The sequence below is a fragment of the Gossypium arboreum genome, chromosome 7, assembly GCF_025698485.1.
Source record: "Gossypium arboreum isolate Shixiya-1 chromosome 7, ASM2569848v2, whole genome shotgun sequence".
NCBI classification, from domain to species: domain Eukaryota; kingdom Viridiplantae; phylum Streptophyta; class Magnoliopsida; order Malvales; family Malvaceae; genus Gossypium; species Gossypium arboreum.
The window spans coordinates 90,611,601-90,627,657 of NC_069076.1; the positions used below are offsets into that span (position 1 = coordinate 90,611,601).

Consider the following 16,057-nt stretch of genomic DNA (forward strand, 5'->3'; position numbering starts at 1 on the left):
GTTCCCCTGCAATTTAGGCTAAAACAAAGGTTAAATAGGCAATATATGTTGGTTTTTTTTTAATTGAACAAATAGGTTATTTTTTCAAGATTTAGAGAAATAAGTCGATTTTGGAGAGAGTGTGTGGAAGCTCGTCCACTTGGATGTGTTTTCTATGGAATTTTTAGAAAACGCTTCCAATTTGACGTGCTTTTACAGTCTCTTTCCAAAATCGGCCTATTTCCCTAAATCTTAAAAAAAAAAAAACAGCCTATTTGGCCAATTAAAAAAAATCAACATATTTAGCCTATTTAGCCTAAGACAAATATCTTAAAACTAGTTTTAATTTAGTTGGTTTATGCATGGTAAAGGTATCGTGGAAGCCTTTATACTAGTAGTTAGATTGCATTTTGTCCTCTCTATTAAAAAAATTGACAAATTAGACCTTGTATGATAGATTAAAGAGCAAACTGACCATTCTGTTAAAACTTCCATTCATTTTTACTATTAAAAATTGGTCCATTTATGTCACCATGAGATATATAGGGCACACCATGTGTAACTATCTAATTATTCCATGAGCTAAGCCAATTTTTAATAGTATGGATGATATTTTTAAAAGAGAGGATTCGTTTGTTCTTTAATCTAATATATAGATATTTATTTTTAAGTAAAAAGGACAAAATGTAATCTGAATGTTAATGTAAAAATCTCTTTTAGTGTTTATGCATCTATTTTTTTTATTTTTTCTTTCACTACAAAAAGCATCTTTTAAGGGCAATTCATGGCAAGAAATTTTGTAGGCAAACTTTATAGGATGCTTAATAACAAGAAAAAAGAAAAGGAAAATGAAAGTGGAATGATCAAGTTGTATCTTGCATAATTCTTAACCATGCAATAAAGCCAAGAAATATGATTGCTTTTTTTTTTACTTTTTGAAATATGATTTGAGGATATTAAGGACACAATCATTTTCTGTAAAATGAAAAACTATTTGGATTGAAAAAGCAATGAAGAAAAGGGTAAAAGTTGAAGGTTATTCTTGGGATTGATGGGGACATGAACATGAAGGAACTATATAGAGCAATTATAAAAGCAAAGGAATATTCAAAGCTCAAATATGAAGTAGGGTCCTCAACATGATTTTGCTAAACAGTATCAAAGACTAATTTCAACTTCAATTAACTTCTCTTTCCACACTATATTTTTCAACAAATAAAAGGTTTAGGGTAAACTACAGAACACAGCTTTGGGTTTTTCGTGATGTTAGCTAATAGAACTATCAATTTCTTTGATGTCCTATTTATTAGGGTCTTTCATTCATCTATTAGAAATATATATGAGTCCAACCGAACTTATGAATGGTTGTAAGGATGAAACTAGAATATTTTTTTCACGAAATTTAAGATGCAATTTTATAATTTTATAAAGACTAAATCATAATTTTATCTACAGATTATTTTTTCACGGGAAATGAACCCTTTTCGACTACTTGCAAGCTTGCTGGCCTAGGGCACTGCTTGCAGGAACATGTAGCTGCTAATTCTCTCGTGAGTGGTGCAGTGAAGAGAGACGAGCTACTGTTGAGTTAAGAGAAGCTTCGGGAGGGTTGTTATAAGCTTGATGTTGATGGAAGTTGGGATCAAGTTCATCACCGTGCTGGTTCTGGAGGAGTAATACGAGACTGTCATGGTAAACGGATTGTGGGGCTTGGTAGCAATCATGGTAACTGTAACATAGAGTTTGCTAAATTATTGGGCTTATATTATGGCCTAGAACTAGCTTGGAGTAAGGGGATCAATCAGTTAGAGGTGGAATTAGATTCATTGAGCTCAATCAAGTTTGTTGTTCGGGGTGTTCATGGCACTGATGTTTTTACGGTTTTAACTTCGTCACCTAATGGCCTTTCTCATTTGGTTTTAGTTGATACTCTTTGAATCTGTGTCGGAGTCAAAAAAAAAAATTTATATGATTGTAATTAAATTGTATATTTTTATGATAGTAAAATATAATTTTATCATTTTAATAATCTATATTTTTATGATTTTTAAAGGATTAAATAAATTTTTTATCACTTTTAGAGGCCAAAGTGTAATTTTACTATTAATAATTTAAAATTTTATAAATTATAAAAGATTTAAATAAAAATTTTTCTATTTTGAGAGGAACCGGGGCCTTACCAACCTCTTAACTCTACCACTGCTTGGAACTTCCTATTAAAGGGTTGCGAACTAGTAGTGTTAAGAGTTGCTCGTTCCTTTTTTGAAAATAAAATTATAAAATTATTATTTTTAGATGTTCAAATATAATTTTTCATATACTTACTTATGATTTTATAGAGTTTAGAGGATGAGGTTCTTGCTTACTTTTTGGTTCTACCCTTACATGAGGCCAAAAATATACAATATCATCCAAATTCAACTTGACCCAAAATATAAATTTAAATTTTGTTCAAATCGACACATATTTATAAATAGCTAACTTGAATCCATTTAGATATGTCAATATATACTTTTAATTTTTAAAAAATATATATGTTTTTTTTAATTAATGTTTACTAATACCTTTTTTTTCTTTTATTAAATTTATAGATCTAAACAATTTAAATATTTTTAATATTTAGATTATAATTCTTTACATTCAATTTTTATATAATATAAATTAAATAATAAATATAAATAACATATTATAAAATTGGATAACAAACTTGACTTAAAATTTAAATATTATAGACAAAAATTAACTCATACTTTCAAAAAATAAAATAAAATTTTTGGCCTTGTTATACACCAATGACCACCAATCTGAAACTCAGATAAGGTCCGGGTCGCTTACATGTGACCTGGATCCACCCCGCCAAATGGATGTGTGCAAAACATATAGTGAGAGGACATTTAGGGGAGCTCGCGGTATCAGCTCGCACGAGTCGAGAGGAGTTCGCAGTTTCAATTCGCATATACTTAAGGAGTTCGCATGTGGTGGGTTGCGAGATTCAACAGGTGACCCAAAACGATACACGTATCTAGCATACCTAAGGTCTGCTCAGAATGTCAGTCATATAAATAGTCGGATGAAACCCATAAATAGTGAAATCAAGTCATGAACAATAATAGTATGCATAAATACCTGAATATTCAAAATCTTCCAACATTGAGAGGCGTTAAAGCTTCAACAAATAGATCAGTTCTTAAAAGAACATAGTGGATAATATAACAGCCACATTCTATGCTTATTCTTTCTATAGACAAATGCTGCAAACCTTATTTAGAACTGGGGTTTTTTTCTCTAAATGACCAGACTAGAGCTATGTGCACATGCATAGTCATCCAGCATGATACAAATAACACTTGTGAAAAGAAAGATCAAAGTTTTGCATGATACTAGCAATTCTATGCATTGAATCATCCATCAATGGCTGAATTTGCCTTCTATATGTTATTTGGTCAGTTCCCCAAGACACTTAGCACAGAACAGGAGAGAGAGAAGAATGAAGAACATAATAATGTCTGATAAAAAATAGGGAGTGGATTTGGAGGTAATATCATTTTTCTCGGACACTTTTGTAAAATGTTGTTTGTTAGGTAGTATGTTTTCGAAATGTCCGTGCTTTGTTTTAGTTTTGAAATTTTGTCTTTTGATTCAATCAAAGGTCTAAATTTTTATATAGACGGTATGTTCATAAAATGAGATGCCTTATAGTGACTGAAAAGTTTATGCATGATAAAATTCGAACTTCTTACTTATACTGTATAGATACTCAAGGGCAATTCTTGAACTACAACACACCACCGTTTGAGCTTGCTACTTTGATTACACTGTTTTGATTAAATTTTGAGCTTTTACTATGCAACAAAATTAATTATGTAATTTGATTGAAGAGAAAAGAAACGAGAGTCATTGCTATAACTAATATAGAAGACAATCGGTAAAAGTATCATGAAGGTCCTTATATTAGTAGTCAAATGGCATTTTATCCCTTTTACTAAAAAAATAAACAAATTAATCATTGTACATTAAATTAAAGAGTAAACTGGTCTTTTTTGTTAAAAATTCATCTATTTATACTGTTAAAAACTGACTGTTTGACAGAAAAACTAAACAATTACATATGTCGTGTCACGTGTACCTCATTCTAACGTATAAGGACCAATTTTTAACAAGAGGACCAGTACTAATTTACTCATTTTTTGAGTAAAGACAACAAAATACAACCCGACTCTTAATACAAAAACATCTATAATATAGTCTTTAATTGAAATTTTATTTCTCAATTTTTAAAAAATTATGTCGAGATTTATAATCATATATTATCTCTTCCAAATTTCTTGACTTAATTATTTATGAAAAGGTCTATTAGTGAAGTAAAACATCTATAAAACTAAGTTTAACATAACCATCAAAGGGATATCATGTAGTTTTAAAAAGAAATCATTGAGAAAGGATAACTTAATATTTAGTATCTAAACTCAACAATTTTTAATTTAGTCTCTAAATTTTCTTAATTTTTGTCCATATAATAATGTGATACTCTTGATATTGGACCAAACAAGGATGATAAGGACCTTAGCATCATAGTAAAACTTTTCTATAGCCATTTTAAAAATTTAAAATTTTTAAAGATATATAATAATTAAATTACATTTTACCCTTAAAATAATAAAATTTTAATTTAATATTTTTAAAAATCATAAAATAATATGTTAATCTTGCTCCTAAAATAAATTTTTAGTTTCGTCCCGGAAACCAAACAACATAATTAATGTGGACTATGATATTGGCCACGTTATATCACATGCACTAAAATTAGGAAAAAAAAATGTGAAGTTTTAAGATTAATATGGACTAGGTAAAGTTAAGACATCAAGTTGAGAAAAATTAGTAAGTTTAAGGAGTAAATGTTATACAAATACATTACCATGTTAAAATTCATATACATACATGATTTCAACATAAAAATAATATAAATTTTACACAATTATAACTAAAGGTATAAAGACCAAAATAAGAAATACAAGTTAAAGGTGAAGAGGTTATTTGAGTGAATACCAATTAAAGTTTAAAGCATATCTGGATGTATAAAAATATAAGGGTTTATTTAAATAAATTGATAAATTTCAAGGCCTTATCTAGTTTATTAACCTTTTTTAATAAAAAAAAGTTTTGGTTATTTTCACCAAAAACGTTGTCGTTTAGCTTCTAAACAATCGAATGCAAAAGCCCTAAAAGGCTAAAAACCTGAGTGCCTGTGTCCCAAGCCTGGTCTTCAAAGTCTTCTCCTTTCTTTCAATATCCATTGTAGAAAATTAGCATTCACGATTTCAGGTAATCTTCTGGTTTTTAACCTTAATAATATATATTCCCTTTTGCTACGATTCATTTTGGGGAATTATTTGCATGTCTTGCTTATTTCAATTATGTTGCTGTTCTTCAATGATTAAAAGATTATTATGAGAGGAAAATCAGTTAGTCAAAAATTTTCTCTTATTTGGTTTTAATATGATTATATTCTACACTTTCTTTTATGGGTTTTTTTGGGGTTAGTGTTAGTACACAAATTTTCTACATATAATGAACTGGATGAAGCTGTTTTCATTTGTTATTATACCAATTGCTGAATTTGTAGCGGTCAACTCTATCCAAAATTCATGTTTTTTTTATTGTTTAATTTACATGTTTATTAATATTTAAATCTTATGATGGGGTTTCTTTCTTCTTACATATTTGGGTAATGTAATCAAAATGTGATTCCAGTTTTCTCTTTGGTATTGATAATTCAGGTTACGTGATGTTGTGTTTCTCTATCACCACTGCTTATGGGCCATTCTGATTTCTTGATTTTTTTGTTTGCTGTTGGTGTGTGGTGTACTGCATATATTACTGTCGCTATTCTTGCTTCGTTCCGGATAGTCAATTCCTTGTGTTCGTTCTGAGTTAGTGAAGAAGGTTGATAAGTGGGAAAAGCTATCATGGGTTATGCACAATTGGTTATTGGTCCTGCAGGCAGTGGAAAGGTGAGTTAGTCTGTCAACTATTCCATTCTAGGGTTTGGAATGAGGATTATCTACCTTGGGTTTTCCTGGTTTAGTCTGTGCAGTCTTTGGTCTGCTTAGCCAGTTAGTTTTTATTGGCATTGCTTATTTATGCTAAACTGACTTTGTGTTTTTGGAATCAGTCAACCTACTGCTCTAGCCTGTACCAGCATTGCGAAACCCTTGGACGGTCAATACATATTGTGAACCTAGATCCTGCTGCAGAAAATTTCGACTATCCTGTAGCCATGGGTAATCAACCTTCTGCTTGAATGTTTCTCACTGCTTTTAACTTCTTTTCTTTTCTTTTTTTTTTTCCTCTGGTTTTGTTGCAATGGAGTTTTGTTGGTTTGTAGATATACGAGAACTCATTAGTTTGGATGATGTGATGGAGGAGCTTGGCTTGGGTCCAAATGGTGGCCTTATATACTGCATGGAGTATCCTTTCCTTTTATTTTTGTCTTGCTTTATCAGTGGGATTTTCATTTTTATTCATCTTGCCAATGTCCTTAGCTTTGTATTCTATCATATGAAGAGCTGAATTTTATTCCTTTCTTAGTTAGATTTTGGGAGCGAAAATGTAAACCTTAATCTCCAACCAGACATCTTGAAGATAATCTCGATGATTGGCTGAATGAAGAATTGGACAATTACTTGGATGATGACTATCTGGTGTTTGATTGTCCAGGTATCTCTTTTGCTTGGATGCGTATGTTAGTATCTTGTCAGCAAAAGCTGGAAAAGTATTTTCAACTTCTTTAGCTTTTACCTTGGCAACAGTTTACATTGGGGGTCTTGCATTACTGAATTAGGCTTTCTGCTGTGATATAATTTGTTGAAGTGTACTAGAAATGGGAATAAATTTTGCTAACCTTCAGTTACTTTATAGGCCAAATAGAACTCTTTTCACATGTACCAGTGCTCCGTAACTTTGTAGAGCACTTGAAGCGCAAGAACTTTAATGTGTGTGCTGTATACTTGCTTGATTCCCAGGTTTGTCTCAGCTCTGCATCTGTCAGCATGCCTGTCTGCTATTCAAATTTAGGTGGCATGTCTCTATAATTGGTTATGGCATTTACCATCTCTAACTATTTGAATTTGCACCAGTTTATCACAGATGTTACTAAGTACGTAAGTGGATGCATGGCATCACTTTCTGCAATGGTCCAGCTTGAAGTACCACATATTAATATCCTCTCCAAAATGGACCTTGTAACAAACAAGAGGGATGTCAAAAAGTTAGTATTGGTTTCTTTTACGCCACTCTTCTCCAGCCTGCAGTCCATTTTTTTTTCCTTTCATATATTTCATTTTCTTTTCTTAATCAATGTCTTTGTTATTCATAGCTACTTGGATCCAGAGCCTCATCATTTACTGTCAGAGTTGAATGAACGGATGGCTCCTCGGTTTAAAAAGCTAAACAAATCTTTGATTGAACTGGTAAGATAACTTTGGTTGGCTATTTGGAGTCTCTTGGAATGCTTACAAGCTCGTTTCAATTATTCTATGATCATACCATTAATGTGGCTTTTTCTATTGGTGGTTGCCAATAAAGTTGCATTATTTAGTTCCAGTTAAGTGAATACATCAAACATTGTTTTATTTGTTGCAAGGTTTCATTTGCACTCTTTTGCATGTAATTCTTCACATTTACATACGAAGTCTTAAAATTGTTTGCTTGGGTTTGTTATATATCATGTTAAAACTTGTCACATCATTGTTTTGTTGTATGTTAGGTGGATGAATATAGCATGGTGAGCTTTATTCCCCTCGACTTGAGGAAGGAAAGCAGGTATATTCTTTCTCTCTATGCATACCCGTGTCAAACACATGCCATTATCTGACACTCGCACACCTTAGTATGAGTAACATAGTAACTTAGCTTAATAATTTAAGTTTTAAATGAAAAGATTAAAACAATAGGATGGTGACATTGCTTTCGAGAACTATATTTTTTGTAAGCTTCTTGTCTTAGAAATGATTTCGTAAAGAACACCAACTTCTTGGGAGTGCTTATGCTTGACAAATCATGTTCTTTTTGTTTTTATCATTGATAATGGTGAAATGTTCTACTTTTACAGCATACAATATGTATTGGCTCAAATTGACAACTGCATTCAATATGGCGAAGATGCTGATGTGAAGATTAGAGATTTCGATCCTGACGGCGATGGCGACAACGAGTAGGCCTGTTAATGCTGTGGAAAAACGTTACCTGTGTTCCGAATTTCCATATGTAGATAACTTTACGAAAAAGAAACTAAGATGAGAATCTATTGAAAACTGGAATTTGGATGATGAACAAGTATTGGAATAATATTATTTTGGTGTAATGAATGCATCACAATCCGGATTTCTTGTGCTGAGTCTTGATTTTACACTGCTTTTATTTGTTGACGAATAATGTAAAAGGAACTATGTTTCTCAACCTTGAAACTCCTTATCAGATGAGTAAATAAATTCATATTTGGCTAAAAAATAATAATTGAACAGAGCAAAATGCAAGATCAATGCACTTGCTCATGTCAATGACTTTTAAATCATACAACATTACCATTTTTACTTGAGTTAAATCACTTTTTGGGTTTAAACTTGACAACTATTTTCAAATTAGGGTTTAAGTTTTTTTTCAAGTTGGTCTTTGATATTTTCAAGCCTCAATATGGAAATAATTAACAAGTTTAGAGACTAACTTGAACAAAAAAAGTTCAAGTCTCAATATAAGAATAATTGCAAAGTTCAAAGACTAATTTAAAAAAAAAAAAAGATCTAATGTGAGAATAGTTGCTAACTTCAAGTCTAGTGATTTAACCCTTTTCAACAAAAAGAGTATATAAGGGAATTCGTTGAGTTTTGAACTATGAATGTCAAGTCATTCCTCTCTATAACAACATGCTGTTATGGAGAGACAATAGTTGTAAACTTACCATAGAATTTATATTGTGAATTTACATCAAATAAAGAAAATGAGAATCATGTTTCAAAAGTAAAAAGAAAGTGGGAATCAAATCAACAAAATTAAAATATATATAATAGGTGCATGCATTATTACTTTTGTACATATTTTATTTTACATCCTTTCGCATGATTAATAATAAAGTTCATAAATATAACGAATTCAATTAGCATAAGTTTACACGGTAAAACCTCTCAATCCCTAAAAGTTGTACTCAATTGACATTTTTAAATCCGAAGAAAAATAAATTAACTAGAATCATCCCTCCATGAATAGGAGAAAGTTTTAAGAAGTTGAATGTTCTATGTCTTCGATTAAATAAGTTTTATGGTAACATACCTTCAATTATAAGTTACCAACAATTCCTTCATGTATTGTATCTTTCTCTCAACAATATATCTGTTGAGGCTCAATTTTGACCCAACATCAAAATCCAACTATCCCTTAAACCTAAAACCCAATACCCAACCAAACTAAACAAACTCCAGCCCATATTTTAAAACCCAACAGCAAACCCAACACCTAACCCTAGCCCAAACAACACAAAACAAAAAAGAAAAGAAAAATCAGAATTTTCAAACCCTAAGTGCGGCCTTCTGCCCCCAACCACCCTCTGCCACCATCACTATGGCCACCATCCCTTTGCACCTGCAATAAATAAAGTTAGAAATGACAATAATAATAAAATTTCTTGTAAAATGGCTATATAAAAGCCTAGAAATCAGTTTGTAAATGGAGAGAAATTTTTTTTTTGTGGCAAGAATACAAACATTCGATTTTTAAAAGAAAAAAGGGAGAATAGCAATTCCAGTGATACTAAAGCACGAGTATAACACGAATCAGAGAACCAAAAATCCTAAAAACAAAAGCAAATACCTAAGGTGATTGTTATTTTTTTTTTTATTATTTCATTTTTATTTTTCGAATACATTGACTTGCACGAATACATATATATTATAAATACATATAAAAAAATATATAAGAAAAAAAATACCTTTTCGGATTTTCGGCCACTGTGTAAGGTGGCCGGCGGTGGCGGACCGGCGACGGAGGACGACGGATCACAGCGGCTCCCCAAGGCCGGAGCTGGGCTCAGTCAGAGAGAACTCTCACCCCTTTCCCTTCTTTTTTTTCTTTCAAATGCTACAAATGATTTTTTTTTTTAAAATTGGCCGACCCGCTCCAAGGATCCACGCGTTTTTACTTAAGGGTCTAATTGCGGAAATGACCCTTCCACCTTTTTATATTTTCACAATTGAGTTTTTAATATTTTTTAATTTGGCCTCGAAATTTGTTGCATTTTGTGATCTGGTCCTATGCCATGTGCTGCGTTTTAGAATGAGGGAATATTGCGCTTTTGGTCCCCCCAGGTTACGCGCATATCGCTTTTTAGTCCTTTTCTTTTTGTTTCTTTTTAAAATTGCCCCAAAACTTCGTTTTTGTTCCGAATTTAATCTTTTTTTAGATTTACGTTGATTTTTATATTATCTTTGCTATTTTATTTTATTTTAAATATTATTTATATTATTCTTATAACTTTATTTATTAAATTTCTTATTATTACTATTATTTTTACTCCTTTTACTATCTATTATCAATATATTATTACTATAGCTACTATTATTATATTATTATCATTATTATTATTATTATTATTATTATTAATTTTAATACTATTATTACACTTATATGTATATATATTTATATGTAAAGTTATCAATGGTTATTTTAATATTAGTATCATCATCTTAATATTAATATGTATTTATTTTTAACATATATATGTATATATTTATGAAGTATTATTAACAATTGTTTTGTAACATTATTATTATTATTTCTAATATGTATGTATTATATATATTTTAATACTATATTATGTATATATTTTTTATATATATTAGGTATATATATTTTAATATTATAATTTTATATATATATTACATATATATTTTAATATCACATTATTCATATATTTTTATATTATCCCATGTAAATATTTTCAATACTATATTATGCATATATTTTTTTGTCTATATTATATATATACTTTTAATACTCAATACTATTATTATGAATATATTTTTGGTATATGTATATATATATTTTCTTCATTAATATATCATTATCATTATTTTTCACTTTATATTATTTTTATTTTTGTACATACTTACACTTATTTCATTACTACTTGATCATTACCATTACCACTATTATTAGTATAATTATTATTTTCTTTTCATCATTATTAACATATATATACACACACATATATATATATATATATATATATATATTTTTATGTTCATATTGTTATTTTCTATTATTGTTATAAATACATTATTTTTCTTATCATATAGTACATTATTTTTATTATTATTTTCTTTTATTGTAAATATTGTTATTGTTATATTTTTAGATTTTAATTTTTTGTTAATTGTATCATTGTTTGCATTATTTACTTAATTCTCATTATAATAATGTTTTACTCATATTTTTAATTAATTTCAATAAATAAGGTAACGTGTCGATTTAACATTAAGTCGTTGATTTCATCGCTATGTTGGGTGAATATCATCGGTTCATGTTAAAAACGGAACGCCCTTCTCAAAAGAAACTGAAATTATAAAAATTCTCGTGTTTTGGCCCGATCATGACTAAATGTTACATTGAACTCGCATTTTTGAAAATTAAGACAACACATGTTTAACGAGATACCAATTTTGGACGTCGCGAGGGTGCTAATACCTTCCCCGTGCGTAACCGACTCCCAAACCCTATTTTTTCTCTGGCTTTTGACGTAGACCAAAACTCTACTTTCTTTTTATTTAAAAAATAAATTTTCTTTCAAAAAAACAGGATTTATTAGGTGTCCGATCACACCTAGGAAAAAGGATCGGTGGCGACTCCCTTTTTTTAATAAAATCAAAAGTCGGTTTTCACATTTCCAATAAATCGCCTCAATTAGCGACTGAAAGCAAAAATTTTACGTCGCTACAGTTGGCGACTCCACTGGGGACCCTTTTTTTGAGAGTCGAGTCTAAAATTAAACGCGTATTGTCAAAATTTTCAAAATTCCTTGTTCAAATTTGTATTTATTCGCGATCCTAAAAATTTGGTTTTTGAAAACTATGCATTTGCATCATGTTGTAAATATTCTTCTAACTTGTTTTATCTTGTTGATTTTCAGCTCTAAGTTTTTATGGTTTTAGTTTTTTGTAGTTTAGTTTTTAAATAAAACATAAAGGTTTGTGAGTTTCTCCCCACACACCGAGCACTTGCATTTTTACATAACATGAGCTCTCAACTCCGGCTCCGTCCGCTTAAGTGGAAGTAAACGCTATGCCTTCGTGAGTTAACTCGTCCCTCCGCACAGGCTAGTGAATACTTCTGGGTTATATATGACTTATGCTTTCGTGAGTTAACTTGTCCCTCTGCATAGGCATAAGTGAATGTAATCTCTCAAATTGAACTCGTGAGCCTGTGACGGGCTATGACCGATACTTCGTACTAGTCTTAGTAGATGATAGTACGAACAATTCAAGTACCTGTCTAGAACCGAAATCGCATATAGTAAACCATACGGGCCACCTAATTAGAGCCATGTCGAACCTCTTTCCGTTAATAGTCACCAAAATAAGTACACGGGAGAAACGCCTCTTGTCTTTCATTTCCTTTACATTTACACTGTTTATACAAAAGAATTAAACCGAGTAGCTTAATTTGTTGAAGTTTCCATAGTTTTTCTCAATTTATATTTGTTGTGATTACTAACCAAGGTTGTTTGTCTTTATTTTTATTTTTCATCATGCATCATAAGGCATCTTGATTAAGAAGGTGTTGATTAGAGATTGGTTGCCAAAAATGGGTTTCTGATGGAGGAGTCAATTACACAAGTGACCGAGAAAAATGTCATGGTTCGAGATTGGTCTTTGAAAATTCAGAAAGCAAAATGGGACAGTCTAACGGAAGGATGTATCTTAAATCTTCCCGAGCATGTAACTTCGAATGCTCGTCAGAATAACCTCAAAGATTTGACTCAGATTTGGAAACAGTGGGACTCAGATACTAGGGGCATCTTCACTGAAAAATACGGGGATATAGCTCACTTGATCGCCATCAACGTAAACGAACAGTTGATTCAAGCCATGGTTCGATTCTGGAACTCAGTTTACCCGTGCTTTACTTTCAATCAGGAAGATATGCCTCCAACCATAGAAGAATATGCTGCTTTACTTCGTGTTGAAAATGTACAATTTAACTAGATATATGCGAAAGAGCCTAAGCCAATAACCTTCAAGAAAAAGCTAGTGAGGTTGACCGGAATGACCGATATATGGGCTGAAAAATAGATAAAGAAAAAGAATGAAGTCAGTTGTGTTCCGTGGTTTTCTCCGCGAGACTTAGTTCAAAACCATCCAGATATTGTGAAGAGAATTGATCTGTTTGCTTTGGCCATTTACGGATTGGTCGTCTTTCCAAAGGTTTTGGGGCATATAGAAGTTGCGGCAGTGGATTCCTTCAAAAGGTTGGGTCAAAAGATCAACCTGGTCCCAACTATCTTGGCTGAGACTTTTAGATCTCTGAGTAGTTATAGAAGAAAATGGGAAGGACGTTTTATCGGATGCGCGCAATTGCTTAATGTCTGGATTCTGAGCCATTTCTGGAAAGTAGAGCGCACACCTTTCCACATGTTCTCAAAAATATTTTCCCCATTAAAGGCTTACTTTGAGAAAGATTGGCCGAAAGATGTCACCGAGCAGCACTGGGTTTTAGTTTTTCAAAACCTTCACACTGAAAAGATAACCTAGAGAGCACCATAGATTCATCCTTCAGTTCTGATATATAAATGCGGAAGCCAAGATTGGGTGCCTTTACTCGTATTATGGGGAGGGGTTGGATATGCTCCATTAATGGTTCAAAGGCAGTTTGCTTCACGACAGTTCATACCCGCCACCGGAGGGTTGGCACAGTCAGAGTTTGCCTTTACAGGTGAAGGTTACATGAAAAGAGTCCGAGATACTGCAAAGACTTGGAAAGAAATTCACCTAATGGAGTTAGCTCTCTATGCTGATACTATCACTCAAGATTATGACATATGGAGAAAACGAAAAGTGAATAGTCAACAAGTCTCATCGACGAGTTACACTTTCCGGAATCCTTTTTTAGAAGAAATGTCATCCGAGCTGAAAGTAGCGAGACATGAATTCGAACGTGAAAAGGCCAATCTGTTACAGGATATTAGTTCTCTTCAAGAGGAAAACTACCAGTTGAAGATCGAGGTTCAAATTGAAGAATCCAAAGCCATGAAAGTTTAAAAAGAAGCTGAGATCGTGAGAAAAGACTTAAGGGACCTTCATTTGGAAAATAAGAAATTAAGAAACACTATAAAAAAATAATAGTTTGGGCAAGTCGTCAGCAGAATGGAAGGAAGAAATTAGCAACATCAAAGGAGGGATGGAATTCTGGAAAGGGAAAGCAAAGAAAGAAGAGGAAAAAGCTGCGTGTGCTATGATAGAGTTAAGAAAGAAGAATGCTGAGTATGAAACTGTGACTGCAGAATTTGTGACTAGTCAGTCCGAACGTCAAGAGCTAAGAAGGAAAATACGAGATCTAGAAAATATGCTGCAATCTCGTCAGCAATAGTTAGATACTCTTCTAAAAGCTCTAGAAGAAAAGAATGATCAGTACGACAGTGACACTCGCACTTATGAAAGAGCTCTCCAAGAAAAAGAAATGCAACTCGGTTTTTTGATCAATGAAATTTGCAAGGCAGCTATGTAAGTTGTGTAATTATCGGATGAAGCTGAAGCTGAAGCTTTCAGTTGCCAATTCCCTCCGAGCCAAATATCAAGCATGTCAGAGTTCTTAGAGTGAGTGAAGAAACAAGACGATGTGGCTAGGAAATTTGTGTAACTGTTGAATAAAAAAAAATGGCGAAACATTTTGTAATAGACTCTTTTGATAAATGAAATGCCTAAGTATGGGGCTATCTTGAAATCAACACCAAATTCCTGCATATTTGTTCATGACTAACATTCGTTCATCATTTATTCAATATTTGTCATTCATTCATTCATTCATTCATTACATGTACATATTACCATAATCATTCACTGAGGCTAAAACCGTATAATCCGCAGTTGCGACATTACAAGTCTGGAATCACGCCATTCTTATAGGACACGCCGAAAAGCTAGAATTATGGAAGCCGAGTTCAATAAGAGAATTGAAAGGATGAAAATGGCCTAAAGAGAATTGCAAGAGCAGTTGACCAAGTCACAACAGGAAGCAAGAGATCTGATGTTAAGATCTCGAGAGGAATCGCTCGAGCAAAGAGATCAGATGGTAAAAATGATGGAGATGATGATAGCTTTGGTCAAAGGAAAGGGACCTATGCAGGGCCCTGACACTATGGAGCCTCAGCCAAGAACTAATCATGATCAGGATCCGCTCTATCCCCTAGGATTCACTCCACCTCATGCACATGTAACGTAAAGAGAATGTCCTCGAGGAGAACCTGCAAGCTTGGAGCAACGACCCGTACCCCCTGCTCATCTAGGGCAAGGTATATTCGTATCGAACCCCGGAGCTAATCCTGCCGATCCCAATGTTCCAGATTTGGATGATCCGGTAAAAATAGCCAGGTTGAAAATGGATAATCATGATGTTCAGGATAAGTATAGGAGTTTGGAAGAAAGACTCAAAGCGATAGAAGGTACTGAAGCCTTCTCTGCATTAAGTGCCAAAGAGCTCAGTTTGGTGCTCGATCTGGTTCTGCTTCCGAAATTCAAAGTACCAGATTTCGAAAAATACGATGGCACGAGATGTCCAAAGGCGCATCTTGTCATGTTTTGCCGGAAGATGACTGGTTAAGTGAATGAAGATAAATTGCTAATACACTGTTTCCAAGACTCATTGGTCGGATCAACCCTTCGATGTTATAATCAACTCAGTAGAGAAAGGATCCGGTCATCGAAAGACTTGGCGTCAGTATTTTGTGAACAATATAAGCATGTATTCGACATGGTGCCTGATCGGCTAACTCTGCAGATGATGGAAAAGAAGCCAACGAAAACTTTTAGGCAGTACG

At 32.5% G+C, this 16,057-nt stretch overlaps 1 protein-coding gene across 2 annotated transcripts; it reads left to right on the forward strand.

The window, feature by feature from the left end:
- The first annotated feature begins 5,169 nt into the window (after positions 1–5,169).
- Positions 5,170–8,374, forward strand: LOC108467705 (GPN-loop GTPase 3-like). 2 transcript variants are annotated; one of them, XM_017768444.2, is made up of 10 exons: positions 5,170–5,301; positions 5,757–5,990; positions 6,152–6,260; positions 6,365–6,446; positions 6,611–6,696; positions 6,898–7,001; positions 7,116–7,246; positions 7,355–7,448; positions 7,745–7,800; positions 8,090–8,374. In XM_017768444.2, exons 2-10 carry the CDS (start codon positions 5,946–5,948, stop codon positions 8,193–8,195), a joined length of 813 nt encoding a protein of 270 aa, XP_017623933.1. In that variant the 5' UTR covers positions 5,170–5,301; positions 5,757–5,945; the 3' UTR covers positions 8,196–8,374. The 2 variants fall into 2 exon arrangements, with proteins under 2 accessions (XP_017623933.1, XP_017623941.1); XM_017768452.2 differs by having other exon boundaries at positions 5,887–5,990.
- The last annotated feature ends 7,683 nt before the right edge of the window (positions 8,375–16,057 follow it).